The sequence below is a fragment of the Otolemur garnettii genome, unplaced genomic scaffold (assembly GCF_000181295.1).
Source record: "Otolemur garnettii isolate 467f Iridium unplaced genomic scaffold, OtoGar3 scaffold00140, whole genome shotgun sequence".
Classification (NCBI taxonomy): Eukaryota; Metazoa; Chordata; class Mammalia; order Primates; family Galagidae; genus Otolemur; species Otolemur garnettii.
The window spans coordinates 2,468,963-2,490,366 of record NW_003852535.1 but is presented as its reverse complement, the minus strand read 5'-3'; the positions used below and the strand labels follow the sequence as shown (position 1 = coordinate 2,490,366).

The window sequence follows — 21,404 nt, the reverse complement described above, 5'->3', positions numbered from 1 at the left end:
TGGGCTCAAGCGAGTCTCCTGCCTCCACCTCCCAAGTAGCTGGGACCACAGGTGCCCGCCACAACGCCTAGCTATTTTTTGGTTACAGCCGTCGTTGTTTTGGCGGGTCCGGGTTTGGGGATTCGAACCCGCCACCTTAGGTGTACGTGGCTGGCGCCTTAGCCGGTTGAGCGAGCCTCCGCAGAGCTTTCTATACTCCAGTTTGTAGGCCAGGGGGTGAAAGGGGCAGCACTCACAGCAGCTGCAGCTGGTCTTGCCTTCGGATAAGAGCATTCTTTTTGTTGACCAGGGTGAACCACTCTTGGATCAGCACCTCCTCCTGCAGTTTGTTGGCACCTGAATTGGGCAGGGAGAGTAACCTAATGACCCCAGTGTCAGAGCAAGGCAGCTGAGGTTGAGGGAGGAGGCTTACTGCCTGGTGGCATTCCAGAAGCCAGAACTGTGTGCCTCTAGCAAGCTGTTTCAGGTCCTCAGCATGCCCAGCTGTAACATGGAAATGCTGACCCCAGGTGTGCCTCCTCCCAGCTCCTCCCAAGGTCAAGAAGAGCTGCAGGGCTGGGCAGACCTAGGAGTACGTGTTGAGGAGTGGGCCCCCGATGCCTGTCCTACCTGACTCCATGAGGTTCCTTAGCTGCGTCTCCACCAAGGCTGCCCGCCCATCTATCTGGCTCTGCTCCTGTTCCAGAGCCTGCAGCTCTGCACATACATACTGACTTGTGTCCTGGAACCGTTGCTGGGGGCAAAAAGGGGGGCAGGGGCTGGGGTCAGGGCCTAGCCACAGCCCAGGGCCAGCCAGAGCCTCACAAACCCGCAAGCAGGGGTCCTCCAGCCTAGGGCCTCAGCCTAGGCCCTATCTATGAAGTGTTCACCCACCAGCTGCTCCCCACCTAGCTTTCCTTACCAGCCCAGCCTCCTCCCCTGGGCTTGGGGGTGGCTCCTCCGAAGGGGAACGCCCACCTGCAAACAGAGACTAGTTAACATACTCTGAGCTGACACCTGTCCCCAGGAAGTCCCCTGTCCCAGGATTTGTGAGCAGCCTGAGTTGAGCTGGTCACCACCCCCATTACTACTCACCAGGGGTCTGTTGAGAGGCTGTAGCTGTGGGTGGGCCAGGAGAGGGGCTGGGGTCAGGGCCTAGGCCTTCCTGAGGAACAAAGGGCCAGTGAGAGTCAGGAGGGGCTCCCTAGTAGCCACAGCCTGGGGCCAGCCAGAGCCTCACAAACAGGCAGGCAGGGGTCCTCCACCCTGTACCCTGCCACACCACCTGCTTCTCAGTCCTGCATGCACAGAACCCAGACACACACACACACACACACCCCTCCATTCAGGGAAAATGCCTCCTTGAGCACAGGCCACATCCCCCTCCCAGGCCCCTAGGGCCTGCCTGGCCTGCCCATTTCCACTCTTTGAGCCTCCCAGTCCTTCCTGGAACTGGCTAATAACTCTAACTTCATAGGGTGAGTTGGTGGTGAGTCTTTGAAGGGCGTAGCTGGTGCCTCTCTTTGTCCCTCTCACCCTCTTCTATTTGGAGCTCCATCAGGCCACTCGGACTCCCGTCACTTAGTGTTGGCATCTACATCAGGGCCAAGGCCCCACTCCAGACATAGATCATCCTGTGTCAGCACCTCCACTTCCAGGCCAGAAGGGAGTACCCTCCTGCCTTATCAGTTCCCACACCCAGATACTTCTGGACTCTTCACTTAACACTCAGAACAAGACCAGTTGACTAGACCTCCAAATTTTACCTTGGAAGGGCAGGGGTGGCTCCCCTTGCAGGAATTGTCAGCCCTGGGGCCTCACAACTTTTAGCTTCACCTGGCTCCCTTGACTGCTTCTGCTCTGGCCACCCATCTGGGTCACAGGATGGGCAGAAGGGAGTGAGCCACCCTACTGTCCCCTGACTTGCAATTCTCTGTGAGGCAGCCCTGGACATCCCTGGCTCAAGTGATATCCTCTCTGGCCTGGCTCAATGGCAGCTTCTTCACCAACTACCATCCACCTGCCTGGGGACTCTCCTCTCAAGCCACAACCAAGAGGCCTTCCTGACACTCCCACAGGTGTTATGACTTTCTTTACACCCCTTCTCAGCCCCAGCCTCACTGCCAAGGCCTGCTGGCAGCTCCAGCTTCAGCTCTTCCACTGCCCTAACCTCCTCCCCTAGACACCACCCTCTGGCCACAGTGACGGACTTTCAGTTCCTGAAACAGCTTCCTCAGTTTGGTGTAGGGGCCTCTACCTTGGCCTACCCAAAATACCCACTCAACCTTCAAGACCCAGCTCCACCCCACCTTCTCTAGAAGCCCCTAGGGCTCCTACACTCTGCCTCCCTCTGTGACTTTCATGACTCCTAAAGCCTCACCTGGTCGCCAGGCTGGGCAGATGCTGCCCCATCACCTCCCCAATCATAGCTCCAAACCCCACCCCACCCCACCCCACCCCACTCCACCCCACCCCACCCCACTCCATCACAGCTGTTGGTCATGAGTGTTTCCCTGACCCAAGGTAGCCCCTTCAGATAGAGCTGGGCCCGGAAAATGCACTCAGGGCATACAGATTAATAATAATAGCTAATGGCCGGCACAGTGGCTCACACCTGTAATCCTAGCGCTCTGGGAGGCCAAGGCAGAAAGATTGCCTGAGTTCATGAGTTCAAGACCAGCCTGAGCTAGAGTGAGACCTCATCTCTAAAAATAGCAGGGCATTGTGGCAGGTGCCTAGAGCTACTTGGGAGGCTGAGGCAAGAGAATCACTTGAGCCCAAGAGTTTGAGGTTGTTGTGAGCTATGATGCCATAGCACTCTACTGAGGGTGACAAAGTGAGACTCTGTCTCAATAATAACAGCTAATATCTACTAAGTGTGTGTCAGATACTGGAAAGCACTTTATTCAATTTTTTTTTAAAGCAGTTTTTGGCCAGGGTGGGGTTTGAACCCGCCACCTCTGGCATATGGGGCCGGCACCCTACTCCTTTTGAGCCACAGGCGCTGCCCTAAATTTTTTTTTTTTTTTTTGAGGCAGAGTCTCACTATGTTGCCCTCAGTAGAGTGCCATGGTGTCAGTCCACAACTGACACTTGGGCTTAAGTGATTCTCTTGCCTCAGGCACCCACCACAACACCCAGCTAGTTTGTTGTTGTTTAGCTGGCCCAGGCTGGGTTCGAACCTGCCAGTCCAGGTGTATGTGGCTGGCACCATAACCACTGTGCTACAGGCGCCAAGCTGAAAGCACTTTATTTTATATTTTCTTTTTTTTTTTTTTTGAGACAGTTTCACTTTGACACCCTTGGTAGAGTATCATGGTGTCATAGCACATACCAACTTCAAATTCTTTTTTTTTCTTGCAGTTTTTGGCCAGGGCTGGGTTTGAACCTGCCACCTCCGGCATATGGGGCCAGTGCCCTACTCCTTTGAGCCACAGGCAGTGCCCCCAACCTCAAACTCTTGAGTTCAAGTGATTCTCTTTTTTTTTTCCTTGAGACAGAGTCTCACTATGTCACCCTCAGTACAGTGCTGTGGTGTCACAGCTCACAGCAACCTCAAACTCTTGGGCCTAAGCAATTCTCTTGCCTCAGACTCCCAAGTAGCTGGGACTACAGGTGCTTGCCACAATGCCTGGCTATTTTTGTTGTCGTTGCAGTTGTCATTGTTGTTTTAGTTGGGCCAGGCTAGGTTTGAACCCGCCAGCCTCAGTGTGTGTGGCCAGCACCCTACCCACTGAGCTATGGTTGCCATCCACGTGATTCTCTTGCCTCAGCCTCCCAAGTAGCTGGGACTACAGGTGCCCAGTGCAATGCCCAGCTAGTTTTAGAGATGGGGGTCTTGCTCTTGCTCTGGCTGGTCTTGAACTCCTGAGCTCAAGCAATCTAAGTGCCTTGGCCTTCCTAGGATTATAGGCGTGAGCCACCGCGCCCAGCCTACTATTTTTAGTAGAGATGGGGGTGGGGGTCTCATCTTGCTCAGGCTGGTCTCGAACTCCTGAGCTCAAGCAATCCACCCATGTCAGCCTCCCAGGGTGCTGGGATTACAGGTGTGAGTTACCATGCCTGGCCTGGAAAGCACTTCACATGTACTGACTCATTTAGTTTTCCCAAAAGCCCTGTGATTACTATCCTCCCTTTACAGGTGAGGAAACCGCAGGTCAGAAATGAGGCTCATACAGGGTCTGGTATAGGCCTAGAATTGTCTAACCCCAAGAGCTTGTTCCCCTGCATGGTCACCAACTTGCTGTGTGCCACTGGGCCAGTCACATCCACTGGGCCTCTGTGTCCTTGTATGCAAAATGGGAAGAAATCCCAGCCCTGGCCAGGTGTGGTGGCTCACACATGTAATCCCACTTTGAGAAGCCAGGGTGGGAGGATGACTTGAGGTCAAGAGTTTGAGATCAGTCTGAGGAACACAGGAAGACCCTGTCTTTACAAAAGTAGAAAAATTAGTTAGACATGGTGGTCCAAGGCTTTGGTCCCAGATACTCAGGAGGCTGAGGCAGGAGGATGGTTTGAACCCAGGTATCTGAGGTTACATTGAATTATGATCATGCCATTGCACTCCAACCTGAGTGACAGTGAGATATTATCTCTTAAAAAAGAAAAAAAAAACTCAGTCCAGTGACCTAGCAGTTACAGAGCTCTAAAAAAGTCATGGGGGGGGGGGGAGTCGGCACCTGTGGCTCAAGTAGCTAAGGTGCCAGCCACATACACCTAAGGTGGAGGGTTCAAATCCAGCCCGGGCCTACCAAAACAACAATGACGGCTGCAAAAAATAACGGCGTTGTGGTGGGTGCCTGTGGTCCCAGCTACTTGGGAGGCTGAGGCAGGAGACTCGCTTGAGCCCAGGAGTTGGAGGTTGCTGTGAGCTGTGATGCCACAGCACTCTACCCAGGAGGATAGCTTGAGGCTCTGTCTCAAAAAAAAAAAAAAGTCATCTGGGGAAACACATAGCTCCTCTTCCTTGCCTACAACCTGCAGGGGTGCCTCAATGCCATCTATAGAGCTTTCACACACATTGTAAGGATTCCATGAGGGGTTGTGGGAGCTGGACAGGCATACAGAAAGAGGAGAGCAGAGAATCCCAACTTCAGCAGCAATTGAGCTTGCCACCATCAGTCCTGATAGGCATTCCAACACTTCCTTATGTCTGACCCAAATTCCTCTTTCCATACCCTCAGGAAGGCTTGCTGGGCTACACCGTAAGCATTCTGCCCTTCTCTTGGGCTTGCTTCAGCCCACCCCAGCTTCAAGGTGCCTGAACTTATCCTACTCTAGGACTTTGGGAACTCCCAAAGGCAGGGCCAGCCTCAAGCACCTCCCACTGCACACATGGGGCACAAGGGACAGGAGTGGCTAGAGGTCTCCTCCAGTCCCAGCTTCGGATATCTCCTGTGAGACAAGGGCTAGGGGAGGGCCTGGCTTAGAAGGACCAGAACTTAGGCCCAGAAGGGTATAGTTTGGAGCCTCCCCTTTAACATGTAAAGAGTTGGCTTGGTGCCCGTAGCTCAGTAGTTAGGGTGTTGCCACATATACTGGGGCTGGCAGGTTCAAACCCAGCTGCTAAACAATAACAACAATGGCTCAGCGCCTGTGGCTCAAGTGGCTAAGGCATCAGCCACATACACCTAAGGTGGCGGGTTCGAATCCTGGCTCGCCAAAACAACAATGACAGCTGCAACCAAAAATAGCCGGGCGCTGTGGTAGGCACCTGTGGTCCCAGCTACTTGGGAGGCGGAGGCAGAGGCAGGAGACTTGCTTGAGCCCAGGAGTTGGAGATTGCTGTGAGTGTGATGCCACAGCACTCTACCCAGGGGGACAGCTTGAGGCTCTGTCTCAAAAAAAAAAAAAAAAAAAAACAATAACAACAACAAAAAATAGCCAGGTGTTGTGACGGGCACTTGTAGTCCCAGCTTACTTGGGAGGATGAGGCAAAAGAATCGCTTAAGCCCCAGAGTTGGAGGTTGCTGTGAGCTGTGACACTATAGCACTCTACAGAGGGTTGACATAGTGAGACTGTCTCAAAAAAAAAAAAAATGTAAAGAGTCACTTACACATACCAAAAGGGCTGTGTCCAGAAGCCAAAAGGCCACAGGTGGCTGTGTCCTCCTGAGTCCTGCCCATCATATCTCCTGTGGGTGGGTGCTTCCAGAGCCCTCTCTGCCTCTCATTCATGGACTCCATGCTTGTGCCACTAAACCTGCACTCAGGGCTCTTGCTCCCCCTTTAGCCTCTGGCCCTTAGGGAGATGACTGCCAGTGCTCTAAATGAGACCTAAACCTTCCTGCTGCCTGATTTTTGTTTGTGTGGTTTCCTCCTCTTGAGAACCCCCCCCCCGCAACTATTCACCTAGGAAAAACCTGGCCATCTTATCAACTTAGCTCAAATGGTAGCTTCTGTTTTCCCAATGTAGTAGTCCCTCCTTCCCTCAAATTTGGGGGTCATCCCTGGGCACCTGAAGGCTTGGAGAGACCTGGCAGAGTTGGCCCTGCTGTTGCAGATAAGCAGCTGATGTAGTGACACAACCCCTGGACTTTAGCCTACATCCTGGATTTCAGAGGCTGTGAGTCCTTGAGTAAGTCCCTGCTCTTTCTATGACCATCTCCCCTTCAGCACAATGTTGTGATATTCTAGGAGACTGGCCCTCAGGGGCTCCCACTTCCCACCTCCCATTATAAGAAAAGAAGAAACTGGTTTCCAGCATCTGGAATTAAAGATCCTAGTAAGAAGGCAGGTCATGATGGCTCACAACTGGTATCCTAGCACTCTGGGAAAATGAGGGGGGTGGATCCCTTGAGCTCAGGAGTTCTAGACCAGCTTGAGCAAGAGCAAGACCCCATTTCTAAAACTGACCAGGCATTGTGGTAGGTGTCTCTAGTCCCAGCTACTTGGAAGACTGAGGCAAGAGGATCACTTGATCCTAGGAGTTTGAGGTTGCTGTGAGCTATGACGCCACAGCAAAACTCTTTCTCAAAAAAAAAAAATTCTAGTAAGAGAATTGGGATTGGGAGGCCTGGGAGAATCCCCTTGAGTATAAAAACCCTATTGCCCAGCTTATAGGGCAGGGTAGCTGCTAGCAGAGAAAAAAACACCCAAACCCACTTGACAATCCACAAATCATGGGAAGTGCTAACAACTTCAAGCCTCTGGAAACTTCCTCCTGCAGCTCCCTATTTCTCAAACTGAGTGCACTAGAAACCTCTAGCACATATCCCAGGCTGACCCCGCAATACCAATGGGCTTAGCAGGCATGAGTATGTCCCCTAACCAGGAGCTCACTACCACAACAGAGAATCTCTGATCAGAAAGCACCTCCTGATGGCTGGACTTGGTGGCCCATGCCTGTAATCCCAGCACTCTGGGAGTCTGAGGCAGGTGGATTGCCTGAGTTCACAGGTTCCTGACCAGCCTGAGCCAGAGCAGACCTCATCTCTAAAAATGCGCCCATAGCAAGGCTGATGGGTTCAAGCCTGGCCCCAGCCTGCTAAATAACAATGACAACTGCAACCAAAAATAGCCAGGCATTGTGGCAGGCACCTGTAGTCCCAGCTACTTGGGAGGCTGAGGCAAAAGTATCACTTGAGCTCAAGACTTTGACATTGCTGTGAGCTGCAATGCCACAGCACTGTATCCAAGGTGACAAAATGAGACTGTGAAAGAGAGAGAGAAGACAGAGAGAGGTGGGGGAAAGAAAGAGAGAGAGAGAGAGAGGAAGGAAGGAAATGAAGAAAGGAAGGAAGGAAGGAAGGAAAGAAAAGGAAAGAAAGAAAGTCTAGCTGAGTCTCTCTGCTCTGAAGCCGCTGTTCCAGAGCCAGCTATGTTCTTGGCACCCCTCAGGACCTGCCCTTTCTCTGCCTGGCTCCCCGAGACCGGTCAGGGTCTGAGTGGGACACTCACCGCAGCTCCCGTGGCTCCTGCAGCTCCTGAGTCCTGGTCGTCCACCGAGAAGGAGTTGCTGTTCCGCAGCCGCGAGCGCCTCTTCTTCAGCAGATCGGCGTCGCGCACGTGGGAGAAGGAGCCGTGCGCACGTGGCGGGGGCACTGGCCCGGGCTCCCCGTTGACCGACGGCCGTCTCAACTTCACGCTGCCCCCGCCGCCCTGCGCCCCCGTCCCGTTCCCTAGCCCCTCCGCCCGGAGCACCAGCCCCCGAGCTCCAGGGCCGTCAGCCGGGGCCTCCGCAGAACGCCCTTCCTGTGTGGCCTCTGCCTCACTGTCCCTGGAGACCCGACCCGCGCCCACGCCCCTGGAGGTCGCCTCCGGGGCCACCCTGTCCACGCGGTTCGCAGCTTCCTGGGGCTCCTTGGGCACTTCAGCCCCGTGCTCGCGCAGCCGCAGCGCCAAGCCGCGGGAGTCCAGGTCATCGGGCGGGCTGGGCTGGGCGCTTCCCACACGGTAGGTGCCGGCACCACCGCCACCCTCCAACTGCACCAGCTGCAGCTCCTGCCCGGTGCAGAAAGCGCGGATCTGGCACAGGTACGTCATGACGATGAGTTTGTCTGGCACAGACAGCAGCATCATGTCCGCCGGCTCCAGCAGCCGCGACACTCCCAGGGCTGCGAAGCCATCGAAGGCCTAAGAAGGGTGCGCTCACGGTTAGAGGGGGCCATATGGTATCCAGGAACACTGCGGCCCGTCCTGGCCAACTGCTGGGGGTTCCGGCGACTTGGTTACCAAGGTTTGCCTAGCAACGCCTTCACCTTCCCACCAGGGAAATCTAGCATCAGCGCCCTGTCGTTCCTTAGCAACTCTACACACCATCCACACACACCCCCACCCCGTTACAAAGGGTGGTTTTGGAAAAACCATGGGGTGGGGCAGGGCGCATCGGGGAGAAAAGCCTTAAAAAATAAAACAAAACCAAGGAAAACAAACAATTTAATAAACCAAAAGGGTAAAAAGAAATTCCAAAAGCTAGGGCTGTGGAATCTCAGACCCACTGCCTGACTCTAAACCCTGTTTCCCTCCAGGTGTGGCTCCTTCCCCACCTCACCTGCTTGCTGTTCTGCTTGATGTTGAGTGGGTCAAGGGAAGCATAGTCACTGCAGAGAGAGCAGTGTCAGAGGCTGGGTCCACACCACCCTCCCCCATTCATCCCCATTCATCCCCATCCCTCCGACAGCTCACATCTTGTCTGGGTAGAATCGGTGTAGGATGGCACAGAAGGCCAAGCCGTTGCGCCAGGATGTGGTGAAGTTGGTGATGCGGACTCCACGGTAGCCAGCAGTGACTTCCTGGCACCACTTCAGCAGGGACTGGCTGGAGCTGACCAGGGCAGGTGGTGCCTGGAGACATAGGAGTGGGCTTAGGGAATGTGTCCATGGCCCCTGAGCCCTATGCCCCTTGGGAAATCTCAGCCCTAGCAGGAAACACTCCCAACTCTGAGTTTGCAGGGATCACCAGAGAACATTGGCTAAAGTCTCAGGGCCAGGCAAAAGGGCTTCCAGCTCCAAGGTTATCTGCCAAGGTCACCTACAAGGTCAGTGGCCTCCACCAAGATTAGAGGTCACCAGCAGCCACACCTCAAAGTCAGCCCAGAAAATCAGCTCCATGCAGCCCAGGGGAGATAGGGTGGGAGAGCCAAGACATCTTGAGAAAGGAGGGGATGAGGGGGCTTCTTCAAACTGAGCCTCCCCGCCATCCTAGTCAACCAGGTAGGTCCATGCAGAGCCACCATTTGCTCAGCTCCAGGTTAATGGGAAGCAACAGACCGGGCCCTCGGTGGCCTCCATCCCTACCTGGCTGCCCGGCAGCCTCCTGTCCTCTTCAGGCTCCTCTGGGGAAGAGGCCCCTGAGGGCCTGGGCACCCCAGTCCCTGCCTCACTGGCCACCTGTATTTCAGTCAGGCTGGCCACTGGGAGGTTTCCCTCAGCTTCTTTCCCCTTCTCGTTTCCCAAGACCCCAGCCTCTGATTCCTGGGCCTCAAAAATACCAGATTCATTCTCTAGAGTCCCTAAAATCTCTACCGCTACTTCCTGGGCCCCCCAATCCCCAGATTTAGCCTCTGACACCCCCCAAACCCCAGCCTCTGCATCCTGGACACTTAAAACTTTAGTCTCTGGTTCTCGTACTCCTGAAATCTCTGCCTCTGCTTCCTGGGACCCTAAAACTCTTGGGTTAGTGTCCAGGGCCCTTAAATATTTGAGAGCCCCCCTAACTCTAGGTTCTGCTTCCTGGACCTCAGAAGTTTTAGCCTTTGTCTTCTCAGTCTCTGAAACTATAGTTTCTGTTTGTTGGATCATTTGTACCTTACTCTCTACCACTCCAGCCTCTATCCCTGAGACCCCTGAATCCCCCACCTCTGTCTCCTGGGCCCCCAATATCTCAGATTCTATCCCTGGGACTCCTGAATCCCCAGATGCTATCCTCTGGGTCCCTGATATCTCAGCTTCTGCTGTCCCAGTTTCTACCATTATAACCTCTGAACGCTCTATCTCTGTTTCCTGGGCCTCTAATATCTTAGATTCTATCTCAGCTTCTGTCCCTGGGACCTGTGAACCCCCAGTAGTTTTTTCCAGGATTCCCAGTATCTCAGTTTCTGCTATCCCAATCTCTGTCCCCAGAACCTCAGAATCCCCTACCTTTGTCTCCTGGGTCCCTACTATCTCAGCTTCTATCCCTGGGAGCCCTGAACTCTCAGTTGCTAGCTCCTGGGGCCTCAATATTTCAGCCTCTGTCTTTGATACCCTTGATCCTCCCACTTCTGTCTCTTGGGCCCCCAATATCTCAGATTCTGCTATCTTATCTTCTATCCTCAGTATCCCAGAACCTCCAGATACTTCCTGGGTCCCCAATATCTCAATCTCTGTTATCCTAGTTCTTGTCCCCAGAATACCTGAGCCCTGAGCCTCTGTTTCCTGGGTCCCTGGTAGCTCAGATTCTGTTCTTCCAGCTGCCTCTGACTCCAGGACCACTGATCTTATTGCATCTGTCTCCTCAGGCCTCAGTGTCTCAGCTCCTAATGTCCCACTCTCTAGCTCAGGGGACCCTGATTCCCCCACTTCTCTATCCTGGGTCTGCAATACCTCCAACTTTGCCTCCTCAGTCTCTTTTCTCAGGATGCTTGACTCCCCAACTTCTGCCTCCCAGACCCCCAGATCCCTAGATGTTGCCTCCTGAGCAGCTGATGAGAGGGTCCCCTGACACCTGCTCACCTGGGGCCTGGTGCTTGTTGCTCCAACAGAGAGGCCTTGTTCCAGGCCTGTCCCCACAACACTAGGGGCTCTGCCCCTCATTTCTGCATCCTCTCTCTCCTGGCCTACAGTGTCCCTGGCCACCTTGAGATGGCCACCATGGAGATATTCAGAGTACGTTGTAGGCTCTGCTGGGTATGAGCACAGGCCTGTGGGAGCCTCATCCCTGGTCCTGACTTCCATCCTCCACTGAGAGCCCCTTGGAAGAGCCTCAGGAATCCCCCTGAATCTTGCCTCGGGCATCATGCCTGTAGCTGCTGGTCCCTTAGCGTCCACATGCCTCACTTTTGACCTCTGCTTATCATCTACTTGACAAACTTCTGAACTCTCTTCAGCCTCCCCTGCTCTGACCTCTGGCCTCTTTGTGTTCAACTCTCCAACTCTTGACCCATGCTCAATGTCCACCCCACTAACTTCTGCCCTGTTCCCAGTGGCCCCCTCCTCAACTGTGTGTTTCTGTTCTCCCAAAGAATTTCTGGAGACTTCATCCTCAGTACTTGGGCCCAGCCTAGCCCCATGCACCTCCATCCCTTCCTGAAGATTTTCTTGGGTCTGGGTCTCCCTAGCAGAACCCAATCCTACTGTGGGAGCCCCTGAGGCTTCAGGGACTTCATCCTCCCCTTGGGGAACTGGGGGCCAGGGGGTTTCAGAGCCTTTCCAGAGCGGAGGAGCCTCAGTGGGGGCCATGTCTTGGCCTGGCTGCCTCGAAGACCTGAGGAGAGAGAAGGAGACAGACCTGAGGACAGAGGAAACATAAAGGAGCTTGTGTTCCCAACTCTCATCTCCATCCACCCTCCTTCAGATTCCTGGGGTGCCGGACAGGCAGGTTGGTGAGGGAAGTGTAACTCCTAACAGTGGGCAGGGGTGTGGGTGGGGTTCATTCCAAAGCTCACCTCATCTCTGGTGGGGTTCCCGGGGGCCTTGGGGCCTCAGGCCCCACCTGGCCCCCTGCTACAGTAGCTGGCTTTGAACCCTGGCCCCGAGAGGCCCTGGCTGGAGGCACAGGGGCACTCACAGGGGCTGGGCTGGTATCCTCAGCACTAGAACTGGCAGCTGGGGGGGAAGGGAGGAAGGGGTACTGAGGCCTGGGTCCGAGGGATCCAGTCCCATCCCAACCCCAGCCTGGGCCTCACCTGCCTGCTGGGGTTGAGGTCGGATTCGGCTCTCCTCCTCTTCACAAAGTGTCTTCAGCTCCCGAGAAGGGGCTAGGAAGAGGGGTGGAAGGGCAGAGTCAGCCCCGGCTGGGCCCTGCAGCTCTGACCCTCCTCCCCCCACCTAAAGCACAGGGCCTACCTGGGACACACCCTGGCCTCAGGGCACCACCCTGCCCTGGGAGAAGAAACAGGCCCACAGATCCACGGAGAGAGAAAGAGAGAGAGAGAACGACAACAGTGTAGGAGAAAAAGCCTCACCAAGCAGAAGGGAAGAATGAGGAGGCCTAGAGCTGATCCAGGATGGGGTGGTAAGGGATGGGGAGATTGGCTTGCAGCTCACTCCAGACTCTGTCCTAGCTGCATCAGGTCAGGTACAGGCCTGGACGGGTATCACCCAAGGGTGTGGCAAGGGCCAGGCGCATGGGGAGGCATTGAGAACCCATTCTACACAACTCAGCTAAGGCTGAAGGCCAGCATAGGACCAGGGACCAGCTGGGACAAATCAGAGTTTCTGGGAAAGTTCGACTGCCAAGGCAGTAATGAGCTTCATCACTGGTGGGCACAAGCTGGCCCTAACCCAGAGAAGCAAGTGGCTTGTAGCCCGGGTACCCTCCACCTTCCCAGGTTTTGGCAATCTCAATTCATAGCAGGCTGTGAGCCCACCTGGCTGGGGGACTCTAGCCCTGGCTTCAGGGGCCCCTGGGCCATTAGCTTCATCTTCGTCACTCTCAGCAAAGTCATCCAAGTTGCCCACATCACTAGGCTTCACACTCATAAGGCTTGCAAGACTCTGCATGTCATCATCCCTGGGGATCAGAGGTCAGAGATGAGGGTTGAAGACAGAGACCGCAGGCCAGGGCCAAGCAGGGCAGGTTGGCACTCACGTGGCACGGCCCTCCCGCAGCAGCACCCCTGAGAGAGTGAGGCTCAGCTCAGCCTGCACCACCTTCACCGACTTGGGCTTCAGCCTCAGCCGCAGGGGAACTTGGGCAGGCACAGGACCCGCATGGCGGGCCAGGTCCACCTCAGCTGTGGCCAGTACCTTCCGCTGCCCCTTGGACTCCTATGGGTCCAGGGAGGGACCAGGGGAATGGCATCAGTACTGCTTCAGGGTCCCCAAAGATCCCAGGTCCCAGCCCACCCCAGCCACTCACATTCTCAATAATAAATGTCCACTCTTTGGCCTCATACTGGTCCACGTGGGGGTCCTGGGAAGAGCAGGGACTGGTGAGTATAGTGCTGCTGAGGGGGGGCACGGGCTCAGGCATTTGGTGGGAGCCTTCACATATGCTCTTTCCTCCTCCCAAGAAGCACCCAGCCCCTGACCTCAGCTGTCTCTCATCTGTATGTGCTGGCTAAATGCTGCCTCCTCCAAGGAGACCTCCTAGACCACTCATGCTGAGTAGCCCCCCTAATCTTGTTCTCACTCCTCTATTTGTTCCTATTTGGATGGATAACCTACCCGGTGATGCCGTGGCTGCCCAGGGTTGCAACTGCCACCCATTCCCATCTATGCTGGAGGACTGGAGACTCACCCTGTACAGAGTCACAGAGATGTCCACATTCTCAGGTACCATCCACACCACGGTGCCCCGGTATGGGTTCTGGATGCCTGGCTGCCAGCTGTGGGCCTACAAGGGATAGTCTGAGTCCTCCCCCTAATCTTAACTCTCCCCTCTATGCCTTTATCCTTGACTCCATCTTCTTCTCCCCTCCATAGAGTCTAATCCAAACCTGAACTTTGCTCCTCCACTTCCCTACCAGCCCCCACCAGTGTTCCCCACCTCCCCTTCTCACTGGCCCCATCCCCAATCTGGACCCCAGTTGCCATTCTCCCCCACCTTGGAGCAGATGCGTCGGTTCCGCCGGGTCCACACCACCACCAGCTTATCCGGCTGCCTGGGGAAGGAGTGGAGGCAAAGGCTGCTCAGTCAGGCCCACCCAGCCTCCCCATCTCCTCCTCCTCCTCCTCCTCTCACTCTGTCAGGGTCTTCCTTCTGCCCATGTCCCCCTCCCTCCAGGAGAGGGCCTGGGCAGCCCCTTATCTGGGGCCACAGGGTGCAGGGTGGGGCTGCTGAGGCAGGGTGGGGCCAGAGCAGAAGGGCAAAGGCCCAGACAACATGGGCCAGCAGTAGTTCCTACCAGGACAGACAGCAAGAGAGACAGAGACAGACACACACATGCACACAGACACCCTACCCTACACTCCCAGAGACAAAGACCAGGAATAAAAGAAGCCCATTAATTGGCTCGGTGCCTGTAGCTCAGAGGCTAGGGTGCCAGCCACATACTCTGGAGCTGGTGGGTTCGAACCCAGCCCAGGGCTGCCAAATAACAATGACAATTACAATCAAAAATATAGCTGGGCCTTGTGGCAGGCACCTCTAGTCCCAGCTACCTGAGAGGCTGAGGCAAGAGAATCACTTAAGCCCAAGAGTTTGATACCACAGCATTCTACAGAGGGCGACATAGGGAGACTCTGTCTCCAAAAAAAAATAAGAAGCTCATTAACTCCTACATATTTGTGGAGTGTCCACCTCAGCTTTAGGGTCAGAGCAGGGAGAAAGATAGGCAAGACCCTTTTGGGGCTGAGGACAATAGAAGTGGGGCTGAGTGACAGTCAAGAAGGTAAATAGATCCCTGTAATCCCAGCACTCTGGGAGGCCGAGATGGGTGGATTGCCTGAGCTCACGAGTTCGAGATCAACCTGAGCCAGAGCGAGACTCCCCATGTCTAAAAACAGCCAGGTGTTGTGGCAGGTGCCTGTAGTCCCAGCTACTTGAAAGCAAGAGAATCGCTTGAACCCAAGAGTTTGAGGTTGCTGTGAGCTATAACACCATGGCACTCTATCAAGGGCAGCAAAGTGAGACTGTCTCAAAAAAAAAAAAAAATCAACAAGCTAACTTCAGGGTGATGTGACAGAGCCCTGGGGTCTCCTTGAGGTTTGGTGTCTGAGCAGAGACACAAGTAGAGGAGGGATATGCCATGTGAAAGTTTGGAGAAAAAGGGTTCCAGGTGGAGGGAACAAGTCCTAGGGTCTGAGACTAGAGGAAGAAGACAGATCAGAGGGAGGGGCAGAAGGTGGGAGGTGAGGTCAGAGAGGCAGAGGGTCAGCTTGCATTAGACAATCCCTCAGCCCGCCGTGCCCAGCCCTTTGTTAGGCCCAGGCCTCAAGGAGGGTCAGTGGGCAGCCCCAATTTCCTGAACACAGAGCCCTAGACTACAGCTTTGCAGGGAGAGGATGACAATAGAGCCCAAGAAGCCTCTGATCCCTCATCAGGAGGCAACTTGGGAAGTCTTCCAGGAGGTGACAACTAAGTTGAACAGCATAGCCAGGTCAGACACAGGAAAGGCAGAGATGTGGGGAGGCAAAGTGAAAGGAGAGAGATGGCTGTGCAGGCCTACTCTGCGACTTGGAGCTAACATGTGGCTGGGCCTGGGGGACAGGGTCCCTTTAGGGGAGAGTGTTCAACTGCTGCCCAGGAGTGGGGGAAGGTTAAGGGACAATCTGGCTAAGGGCAGCACAAGAGTCCTTGCCTGTACCCAGCGGCACACTAGCATATTCAACTGCCCCTCTGGAGGCTTAGCCAGGATAACTGGCTCTTCTGTTAACCCCTGATGATGCTGAGGCCCAGAGAAGCTGGGGCCCAGCAAGGTCATCCAGCTGAGCCTAAAGCCTTCTGGCCCAGAGCCAAGCTCCCTTTCCCAACCCCAAACTGAGGCCAAAACTGACCAAGTGTAGCCATGGGGCCTTCCCAGAAAGGGGAAGCGGACAGGGGGTGCTGGGGGAGGGCGGGGCTTGGCTGGACAGCCTGACTCAGGCTGGGCACACCCTCCTGGGAAGCTTCGACCTGGGCAGGGGCAGCTTCCTGGCCTGGGCTCCAAACTAAGAAGCCCAGGAGGCCCTACCCACTGCTGCCTGTGACTCAACCACACTGACACTGCTGGCACCCTCAGCCTGCTCTCAGGACTGTGCCCAGTGTCCCCCTAGCATTTCCCAGGATGCTACAGCAGAAGCCAGAGACCAGAGTTCAAGTCCCAGCCCTGTGCTGCATTACCCCTGTTAGCCCCTGACCTATTTGGGTGTCTGCTGAATGGAATGAATGGCCCTCTTGCAGTCTGCTCAAGGGACCCCAGCCTCCTGTGGCTCCCACCCCTCAGATTCAATGGTCCCTTCCTGCCCCAGCCCTTCCCCTGGGGAGCCTAAATTTAGTCCCGCCTGGCGGTGAGGCCCCCACAGCTGCGCCCTAATCCAGCCAAAGGAAGCTGACACCAGCAAGCACGTATATTTAGGCTGTGACGCAGGGGCCTGGGCAGCTTCGGGTGGGGGCATGTGAATGAGATGCCCCTGGACCCTTTGGCAATCAGGGCCAGGGCCTGCACTCTCTCATGTATTGACCCTCACTGGCCACCTGGCCCTCCACAGGCCCCCTTCTCCCAGATTTGGGCCTTCAGGCCCCTTTAAGCCGCTCCCACCTCCCTCTTCATTCCTCCCAGCACTCAGTTTCCCCTTTTAAGGACATTGTGGAGACATCTCCAGCCTCCCAGCACTCACTCTGGCTGAAGCAGCGGGGGAACTTAGGGGGGGGTTCTTCTGGCTCAACTAGAGGGCCTGAGGAGGAGGGGGCAACATCTTTGTTCTGAGCTGGGCTAAGTAAGGTCCATGGAGGTTTCTGCCCCAGGCCCAGCCACCTGCAGATCCCAGAACTTGCTGCCTGTTCCAATGCCACCCTGAGCCATCTATCTCTCTGGCTAAAGACATGGGGCCTCCCTCCCCCAGTTCTGACCACAGGTGAGAAAAATGTGGGCACAGACAGATTCTCAGTTTGGAAGGCTGCCTGTACCCCCAACTGTAGGGGTTCTACGAGTTGCAAGGACACTTCTAAGTCTCGGGTGCCTGGAACACCAGGGCCCAAACTGGGGTGGGGGATGGGTTCTCTCAGGCTCAAAAGGCCAGATAGGGTCCCAGCTAGTCTCGGGGAGTCCCCCGGGGCTCCACTCACCATTTCTTGGTGCACTCCAACACCAGCTCATGGTAACAGGCCACAAACTGGAACTTGGCAGCCCGCTTGCCCACGCGCTGCAAGCGCTTCCACACCGAGGTCATGGCCCCTGCCTCGTCGCCCTCTTCTCAGGCCCGGGGCTCCCCCTGGCCCGCAACTGCTGGCCGGGTTCGTGTGTCCATGGCTTCTAGGGCTCCAATCCCCACTGCCCGCCCCGTCCTTGCGGAGTTGTCTGAGGCTTGGACTCGGGCCCACTCTCCCCGCTGTCGCCTCTGAGGCCCACGGAGTGGTCTGGCTTAGTCGGCAGGGTCGTCTAGTGCGCGTCGGGTGGCTTGAGCGCGAGCGCCAAGCGCGCCGTTTCCTGGAGCCGCACCCCCGTCGGAAGGCGGGCGGGGCTCTGGCGCGGGGCGGGGGCCCGGGCAGGAGCATCGGGTGGGCGGGGCGACCAGGCTTCCGGGGCCTAGAGCCGAGACCCGGGCGCGGCTTTTGGGGTGGGCGATGTGGACCGGGTGACGCCCGACCGGAGCGCCTAGGCGGTGTAGACGCGTGGACCGGGTGCGGGGCGCGTGGGCCAGAGGTGAGGGCAACCGGCAACTTGGTGCCGCCCTAACGAGCGCTGCCACGGCCTCTTCCCTTCCTGCTCACAGCCCTGGCAGACATGTACTGATGGCCCCATTTCACAGGCTAGGAAAACAGACCCAGAAAGGGAAAGGGACTTGTTCAGGGTCATGCGAATCTGAACCAGAGCCAACTGTCCTAAGCTCTTGGGTGCAGTCAACCACATCTTAACCAGAGAAGGAAGGAGCAGAGTCAGGAAGCAATTCCCCGGGTCTCTCACAACCTGGCCTCCTCAGCTGTCAAGTGGGAAGATAATCCCAACCTCCCAGAAGTAGTTGGAGGTTCAAATCCTAACTTCCAACCAACTGTGTGATTTTGGTTGAAGTACTAACACGCTGAACCTCAGCTTCAACATCTGTTAAGTGGAGATAATTTTTTTTTTTTTTTTGAGACAGAGCCTCAAGCTGTCCCCCTGGGTAGAGTGCCATGGCATCACAGCTCACAGCAACCTCCAACTCCTGGGCTCAAGCGAGTCTCTTGCCTCTGCCTCCCAAGTAGCTGGGACCACAGGCGCCCGCCACAACGCCCGGCTATTTTTTGGTTGCAGCCGTCATTGTTGTTTGGCGGGTCCGGGCTGGGGATTCGAACCCGCCACCTTAGGTGTACGTGGCTGGCGCCTTAGCCGGTTGAGCTATAGGCGCCGAGCCTGGAGATAATTATTGTTCCACCTTTTATAGTCATTGAGACTACACAACTTCAGAAATCATTTAGCACAAACCCTGACCTATCCCTCACCTATTAACGGGAATTCGTTACTATGGACGGGGAAAGTGTGCCTGAGTGTGTGTTTGTTTACTCTCCCTCCTCTGGGAAGCCTGCCCCGGGGCGTCAGCGGCTCTGTAAAAACTTAGATTAGAGCACTTATCGCCTACTCTCCCGCCCAGCATGGTAATGAGCATCTGCAGGTGTCAGGCCCTGTTAGAGAACTGCCCTAAGGCAACTCATCGGTTTTCTCCTGCTTCTCTGTAAAGTTTGTGAATGGACCGAAGCACAGTGCTTAATAAATACTAGGTTTGAACAGGACGTCTGATCTGCCAAGTGGGCCAGCTGGGTTGTGTCTACAGATGGTAAGTAACTGTTCATTAGGGCATGGGGGTGAGCTGCCCTACACCTAAGTGTACGACTTCGCGGGCCACTCCTCCCCGCCTCAGGAAGTTGTTGGGGTGCCGCGTGTGCTGCGGAGGGCAGGCCAGAATATCCACTGTCCCTGAAGCTTCTGGTGGGCTTGACACCACGGGCGGTGTGGTCTTGGTTTCTTTGTAAAAGGAAGCCTTTTACATATAACCGTAAAGGTCCCTCCCAAGTGCTAAGGGGAGAGCTGGCGGTTTGTATGAGAGGAAGTGTGAAATGGAGGTGTCTGGAACTCCAATCGCTTTTCACCGAGGATGAGAGCCCTGTCTGCATCTTCCTTTCGGGGCTTTACTGGCCTCTGGGAAGCCAGGGATACTAGGACACTCCCACCCCACCCCACCCCCAACCCTACTCCTTTTTACCTCTGCCTCTCTTTCCTCCCCCCAGGGAATTAGCTCCCAGACCCAGGCCCTTCCCGAAGACTCTTTCCCCTCTCCAGCCGAGGGGCCCCTTGGTCCGCTGACTCCCGCCCACCCATTTCCTGTGCTGCCCCAACTCCGCCCCTACTTGGGGTGGAAAGTTTCTATCCTCAAGATGGGCGGCAGTTTCTTCTTTCTCGGCCCGCTGGGAAAGCCCAAAGCCAGTTGGGAAAGGGGTTGGACTCCGAGGCCAACGGCCTGTGAGGGGAAGTGACTCGACCGCAGTCACCCAGCTGCGGAGCCAGGCTTGGCCAGCCTGGAACGCTCCCCAACCGCGCCCCAGGGAGGAAGATTCGCACCCCCAGCCGCTCTTCCACTTGGGGTCTCGGGCGCCATCTGCTGGCGGAGCGCGGAACCGCGCTTCCCCCAAACGCCGTTATACTCCCCGCCCAAGGGCCAGGCAGTCAAGAACACACAACACGGAGAGAGTGTTTATTTATTTATCTATGCGCCCAGGAGGTTGGCCCCTAATTAAATATCCAGCATGGGACCTTAACCCTCCTGGCAGTGGTTAGGTGCAAGGACGGGTCCTGGAACCCTTGTCCAGAGGGGAGTGGAACCCAGAGATCGGAGGTGGGATGCCCCTGAGGCAGCAGCTGCTAACAGCAACAAAAGGCGAGGAGATGGGAGCTAGACCTCATCCCAATGCCAGAGACGCCAAGGGGAGAGTAAATACTTTGGGCCCCACCGCTGAAATGAGGGTTAGCCAAGCAGGGGGCATACACATGTGGGAGAAGAGGAAGCCCAGTGCCATGGGCAGAGGCCATAACTGAGGCACCCACCCCAGTGCCAGCTAACCCAAGACAGGAGGGGATTGGGTAGTTTTGCCTCTGAGGTGGTACACGCCTTGCCCTCCTGTGAGGTGAGGTGGCATGAGGGAAAGAGCAGGCACTGCAGTCTGAGGACTTCCTGATGGATGAGTTTCTGAGCCTTTTGCATGAGTGCATGCCAGCCACCCTCTAGCCCTTCAGAGGCTGATGTGGAAGGCATCTTGCAGCCACTGGTCACGGGCATTGTGTGTCTGGGGCACAGTAAGGGGTGGTGGGTCGGGGGGCAAGCTGGCATCAGGAGGCTCCTCATCATCAGATAGGCCAGCGTCAGGTGGGTAGGAGCTGTCCGAGTGCAGGGAAGATGACAGGTCCTGACATAAGCTCAAGTCTTGGCACAGGTGTTTGTAGTCCTGGATTGACTCGTATAAGCCCCATAGCTGGCACAGCAGGGACATGTCCAACTGCCGCAGCCCCACCTGCAGACAACTGAGAGTGGGCTGGAGTTGGGGTCCAGGCCACCCCCAGCCCCAGCTCCTGGAATCCAAGGTCCCTAGCCCAAGCCACATCCTACCTAGTCTTCCTGCATCTTCCTAAAGTTTTTTTTTTTTTTTTTTTTGGCCGGGGCTGGGTTTGAACCCACCACTCCGATATATGGGGCTGGCACCCTACTCCTTGAGCCACAGGCACCATCCCTAAGTTAAAGTTTTTTAGCTGGGCTCAGTGACTCACACCTGTAATCCCAGCACTCTGGGAGGCCAAGGCAGGTGGATTTCTTGAACTCACAGAGTTTGAGACCAGCCTGAGCAAAAGCAAGACCCCCATCTCTACTAAAAATAGAAAAATGAGGCAAGAGGATAGATTGAGCCCAAGAATTGGAGGTTGCTGTGAGATATGATGATGCCACAACACTTTTACCCAGGGCAAAAACTTTAGACTCTGCCTCTAAATAAATAAAACTAAGTGAAAGTTTTTTGTGGATATCAGACACCACCTGCAAGCTGTGAAACTTTAGGCAAGTAGCCGCCCCTCATCTGTAAAATAGGAACACCCCCTAGGCAGGATATGAAATGACATGAGTGAAACATTTATAAATATATGGTAGCTTGGCTTGGTGCCTGTGGCTCAAGCGGCTAGGGCC

At 55.5% G+C, this 21,404-nt stretch overlaps 2 protein-coding genes across 3 annotated transcripts in view; both read right to left on the bottom strand.

Annotated features, from left to right (window-relative positions):
• The window catches only part of EHBP1L1 (EH domain binding protein 1 like 1), an 18,784-nt gene extending 1,078 nt beyond the window's left edge, over nucleotides 1-17,706 (bottom strand). Inside the window, exons 1-16 of one of the 2 annotated variants that reach the window (XM_012810677.2) lie at nucleotides 17,329-17,706; nucleotides 14,167-14,224; nucleotides 13,861-13,956; nucleotides 13,480-13,533; nucleotides 13,210-13,388; nucleotides 12,989-13,131; nucleotides 12,305-12,376; nucleotides 12,065-12,224; nucleotides 9,717-11,883; nucleotides 9,106-9,263; nucleotides 8,972-9,020; nucleotides 7,879-8,553; nucleotides 1,075-1,144; nucleotides 902-957; nucleotides 610-733; nucleotides 237-336 (exon numbers count right to left, since the gene is read on the bottom strand). In XM_012810677.2, coding sequence (XP_012666131.1) covers nucleotides 237-336; nucleotides 610-733; nucleotides 902-957; nucleotides 1,075-1,144; nucleotides 7,879-8,553; nucleotides 8,972-9,020; nucleotides 9,106-9,263; nucleotides 9,717-11,883; nucleotides 12,065-12,224; nucleotides 12,305-12,376; nucleotides 12,989-13,131; nucleotides 13,210-13,388; nucleotides 13,480-13,533; nucleotides 13,861-13,956; nucleotides 14,167-14,224; nucleotides 17,329-17,432 — 4,265 coding nt within the window. In that variant the 5' untranslated portion in view covers nucleotides 17,433-17,706. The remainder of the gene's footprint in view (nucleotides 1-236; nucleotides 337-609; nucleotides 734-901; nucleotides 958-1,074; nucleotides 1,145-7,878; nucleotides 8,554-8,971; nucleotides 9,021-9,105; nucleotides 9,264-9,716; nucleotides 11,884-12,064; nucleotides 12,225-12,304; nucleotides 12,377-12,988; nucleotides 13,132-13,209; nucleotides 13,389-13,479; nucleotides 13,534-13,860; nucleotides 13,957-14,166; nucleotides 14,225-17,328) is intronic. The other variant, XM_023518462.1, reaches the window with a different exon arrangement.
• A 2,212-nt stretch (nucleotides 17,707-19,918) lies between these two features.
• The window catches only part of FAM89B (family with sequence similarity 89 member B), a 2,644-nt gene continuing 1,158 nt past the window's right edge, over nucleotides 19,919-21,404 (bottom strand). The window contains exon 2 of the mRNA XM_003798658.3: nucleotides 19,919-20,742. Coding sequence (XP_003798706.1) covers nucleotides 20,464-20,742 — 279 coding nt within the window. The 3' untranslated portion in view covers nucleotides 19,919-20,463. The remainder of the gene's footprint in view (nucleotides 20,743-21,404) is intronic.